The sequence below is a fragment of the Carlito syrichta genome, unplaced genomic scaffold (assembly GCF_000164805.1).
Source record: "Carlito syrichta isolate Samal-C Ts95f unplaced genomic scaffold, Tarsius_syrichta-2.0.1 Scaffold308154, whole genome shotgun sequence".
Taxonomy (NCBI): Eukaryota; Metazoa; Chordata; class Mammalia; order Primates; family Tarsiidae; genus Carlito; species Carlito syrichta.
The window spans coordinates 270,189-274,699 of record NW_007252250.1 but is presented as its reverse complement, the minus strand read 5'-3'; the positions used below and the strand labels follow the sequence as shown (position 1 = coordinate 274,699).

Genomic DNA, 4,511 nt, shown 5'->3' with positions numbered 1-4,511 from the left:
TCAGCCCTCCGAGTAGCCGGAATTACAGGCATGCTCTACCACGCCCAGCTGATTTTTAGATTTATTGTAGAGATGAGCTCTCGCCAAGTTGCCCAGGTGGGTCTCGAACCCGCGGCCTCAGGCAATCCACTCACCTCAGCCTCCCAAGGCGCGGGATTACAGGCTGAGCCACCGAGCCTGGCTCTTGAGGTCTTTTTCTTCTCATACAGGTCATGTCTTGCAAGTCTATGTTTGGGTTCATTTTTCTTTGCATAATCCAAGGAATCATAAATCATGCCAAAGCCAGTTGTCTTGCTACCACCAAAATGAGTTCTGAATCCAAATACAAAGATGACATCTGGTGTCGTCTTGTACATTTTGGCTAGTTTTTCCTGAATTTCTGTCTTAGGTACTGTTGCCTTCCTGGGGTGAAGGACATCGATGACCATTTGTTTCCATTGAAGCAGACGGTTGGTCATGAATTTTCTAGTCCGAATACTTACTGTGTCGTTCATGATGGCTGTCGATCCTCAGGCAGTCAGGGAGGAAAAGACGGCTCTTGCATTTTATAGGTGCACGATGTGTATAGTCTGTTTTTTGTAACATGGACACTCAGGTTGTTTCCACTCTTGCTACTACAAACACTGCTTTAAAAAAAATCTCCCTTTATATGTGTTATTTCACATGTGTGTCTGAAGAGCAGTTTCTAGAAGGGAAGTGGCAGGCATGTTAAAAGTGAAGGTTAAAGAGTTTTGTTTTGTTTTTGTTTTTTTGTTGAGTTGGAGTCTCACTCCGTCCTCCAGACTGGAGTGCAGTGGCCGCTCCCGGCCACCGCAGCCTCGACCTGCTGTGCTCCCGCAATCCTTCCGCTTCAGCCTTCCAAGTGGCTGGAACTATAGGCACGTCCTAACACACCCAGCTAATTTTTTTTTAATTTATTGTAGAGATGAAGTCTTACCAAGTTGCCCAGGCGGGTCTCGAACCCGCGGGCTCAGGCAATCCACTCACCTCAGCCTCCCAAGGCACGGGATTACAGGCTGAGCCACCGAGCCCAGCTAGGTTAAAGAGTTAAGGGTCATCTCGTTAGCGAGCACCAAGCTGCTCTTCAGAGATTCACCCATTTGACACTCTCCATCCACGAGGGTGCCTAACTCCCCAAATCCTGACCAGGACAAGGTGGCTTCCATCTGTCTGACCTCTTTTCAGGCTGACTGGGGAGAAGTAGTACTCCAGTCCAGTGTCCTGTCTTCCGTGAGTGGAGTTCGGCTCTTTCCTTTCTTGTGAACTGTTTGGTCATATCCTTTGCCCATTTATCTATTGGGTGATGGGTTTTGCAACTGATTTTTTTTAAAGTTCTATAAGTATTAATTATGTAACCATTTGTGATATGAATCACAAATATTTTACTTCCAACTTATTTTCCTTTCTTTTTTTTTGCCATGGAGGTATCTTTTATGTTTATGTGATTCAACCTTTTAGTGTTTCTTTCTTGGTTTCTGGGGTTTGTATCTGTGGAAGGGATTTTGAACAAGGAATGACAAGGTTCAGTATTTGGAAGTTAGAGCCCAAGGCCCAGGCGGGCTGATGTGAGGACAGTCCAATAGGGTGAGACGGGCTGGGAGACCCCAGGTTCTAGTTGAGTAGGTCAGACACCAGTGGAAGAGAAACAGTCTGGGATCTGAGCAGTGGTCGGAGAAGCCTAGGTGCCCTGGGGGTGCGGTGGGGGGAGAGGTGAGCAGTGGCCAGGAGGGAAGAGGAGCCACCCCAAAGAGTGCTGGAGGCGGGGTCCCGCCTCTGCACTCAAGGCTCCTGCTCTTGCCCCCCTCCCCAACCAGGAGGAGCTGGAGTTCTGTGAAAAGCTGCTACAGACCTGTTTCTCCAGCCCGACGGACGACAGCATGGACCGGTGAAGCCGGGTGCCTCCTCACCCCCTTTCCGTAGGAACCCTAGGTCTCCCGCCTCCCTCCCCGCCCACGAGGCCCTCTCCCAAGGGATCGCAGGGCCTTGTCGGGTCTAGACCCGGGGTGTGCCAGCCGTCTCTGCGCAGCTCCCTGGAGGGGGTGCCGAGCAAGGTAGCAGCTCCTCCGACCCCACCTGCCATGCTCACTCTCATCCCCTTCTCTTGTCCACACTGCTCTTCTAATAAAGGTGTTTCTCCCCTTCCTCTTCCTCCTTCACTGCTGCCTTTGTCGCCTCTGGAGGGTACATGGGGGAGGGAAGGAGGGGCACGAACTTGGGGGACTGGGGAGCCCCTGGAGGAATAATAAAAGTGCTGCTCTTTATCATCCACAGAGCCGTCGTGTCCTTTCATGTTCCCAGTCTTTCTTGAGCAGGAGCGCGAGGGACATCTGTGTTTTGGCGACCTGACATCCCCGAACTCCAAGTCTGAGGAATTCCCCCTCATTAGACATCCAACTCTCCCCAAGGGAGAAGCCACTTTCTTTCCCAGCGTCCTTTGCAGTAGGGTAGCCGTGTGACCTCGGCTCCACCAATCAGGAGCCTCCGTGGGATCTGGCCCCTCTGCCAATCAGAGCCCGCTGGGGTGGCACCCCACCAATCAGAACCCACCCGTGGTCACACCGACCTAGCTGGGTGGCGACCCTGCCCAGGGTCCCAGCCGGTTAGGGTGGGAGCGGGTGAGTAGAGGTCTGGTGGCCCGTCTGAGCCGGCCCGTGACAGAGGCAGCGCTGTGTCCCGGGAGCAGGCCCGTGGGTGGGTGTGGGTTTCATCTCCGAGGACACAGGGCCAAGCGCGTTCTCGTGAGATTTGCGGGGTGTTCGAGGGGCTGCTCCACCTCCGTTCATATGGTCCTTCTCTGTTTGGCTGAAGGACATTTGTCACTTGCAGCCAAGAGCTCTGGCTGATGCCGCTTTTCAAGAGAGGAAGCTGAGATCGGATGGTCAATCCGCTGGCCTGGTTCGCACAGCCAGGATGCAAACCTGGGCGAATTCCTCTTCTTCCTGTCCGGGTTTCCTAGCCCTGTTTGACACCAGACTCATACCTCTTGTGCGGCTCGTACCTGTACATCTGGGGTTTTTGAGTCGATTTGGGTTTTGAGTCGATTAGGAAGCACCCTTCTTCCTAAATTCAGGCTAAACTGAGAGGTAGCTGTGGGATCTGAACTGGAGAGTAAAAAAAAAATCACCTGGGCTGGGGGCGGTGGCTCACGCCTATAATCCCAGCACTGTGGGAGGCCGAGGTGAGAGGATTGCCTGAACCCACGGGTTCGAGACCAGCCTGGGCAACTTGGCGAGACCTCATCTCTACAATCAATCAAAAAATTAGCTGGGCATGTTGGCCCATGCCTGTGGTTCCAGCTACTTGGTAGGCTGAAGTGGAAGGATCGATGAGTCCAGCAGTTCGAGGCTGTGGTGGCCGTGAGTGTGCCACTGCCCTCCAGCCTGGGCAACAGAGTGAGACTCCGACTCAAAAAAAAAAAAAAATCACCTTTATCATAATCACCTGTTACAGCTGACAGAGAACGTGGTTGCGTTCTTGCTACTGCTTCACCAGCATTTGACACCTTGCCTGTTCCCCAGCTGTGGGTGAGCCAGGTCTTCTCTTGGGTGGAGGGAGCAGGCCAGAGCACAGGCATGCTGTGGGCAAGCAGGCCCCAAGGACAGGGAGTGCTGAAGAACTGCACTCTAGTGGCCATCCAACCAGGTAAAGTGTCCTCAGCCCCGGAAGTGGAGAGGCCAGGAGAGAGATACCAATTACGAGTTGCTTCCGGTGGAAACGTGAGCAATGGGGAATGAGTGTTGTCACCATACACCTGAAGAAGTTCCAGTTCTGATGCAGACAATGGTGTCTATCTATGCTGCTGACAGCCGCCATCCAGACTCCGAAAGCCCCTGCAGCTTCTTGCTTTCTCAGGTTCCCTTTGGTGATTGAATATGGCACGTCTCTACCCCTCGGTTCCTGAACCTCCGTGTTAAAAGTGTAGCAACTCTACCACTATGTTGTGGGGAAAAACAAGGAAGCCAAATGTTGGGCAAAGACGAAAGATCCCTACGGAAGAAAAGGCAGAGGAAACACCTCTCTGGGATGGTTCATTTTGGGTGTCAGCTGGGCAAAGGGATGCCCAGATCGGTGGGACAAGACTTTCTGAGTGCGTCTATGAGGGCATTTACTGGAAGAGATGATCATTTGAGTCAAGATACTGAGCAAAGATGATCTTCTCTCCACCAACGTGGGCAGACATTGTCTAATCCACTGAGGGTCAGAATAGAGCAAAAAAGGTGGAGGAGGGGTGCTTTACTCTATTTACTCTCTCTTCTGAGCAAGGATATCATCTTCCAGCCTCAGACATCAGGGCTCTTGATTCTTGGTCCTTTGGGCTCAAGTTGACACGGCTGCCCTTTGGGCCTGAACAGGAACTAGGCTTCTATTTTGCAGACAGCAGCTCGTAGACTTTCGGCCTTCGTAATCACATGAGCTAGTCCCTCACAATACATCTTTTTATATATCTACATGTATCTTTTTTTTTTGAGTTGGACTCTCACTCTGTCACCCAGACTGGAGTGCAGTGGCTG

At 52.0% G+C, this 4,511-nt stretch overlaps 2 protein-coding genes across 2 annotated transcripts in view; one reads left to right on the top strand and one right to left on the bottom strand.

The window, feature by feature from the left end:
* The window catches only part of LOC103267502 (40S ribosomal protein S24-like), an 816-nt gene extending 253 nt beyond the window's left edge, over window positions 1-563 (bottom strand). Inside the window, exon 1 of the mRNA XM_008065089.2 lies at window positions 178-563. Within this exon, the coding sequence (XP_008063280.1) occupies window positions 178-494 (317 nt within the window). The 5' untranslated portion in view covers window positions 495-563. The remainder of the gene's footprint in view (window positions 1-177) is intronic.
* HSPBP1 (HSPA (Hsp70) binding protein 1) overlaps window positions 1-2,264 on the top strand; it is a 20,056-nt gene extending 17,792 nt beyond the window's left edge. Inside the window, exon 8 of the mRNA XM_008065091.2 lies at window positions 1,815-2,264. Coding sequence (XP_008063282.1) covers window positions 1,815-1,889 — 75 coding nt within the window. The 3' untranslated portion in view covers window positions 1,890-2,264. The remainder of the gene's footprint in view (window positions 1-1,814) is intronic.
* The last annotated feature ends 2,247 nt before the right edge of the window (window positions 2,265-4,511 follow it).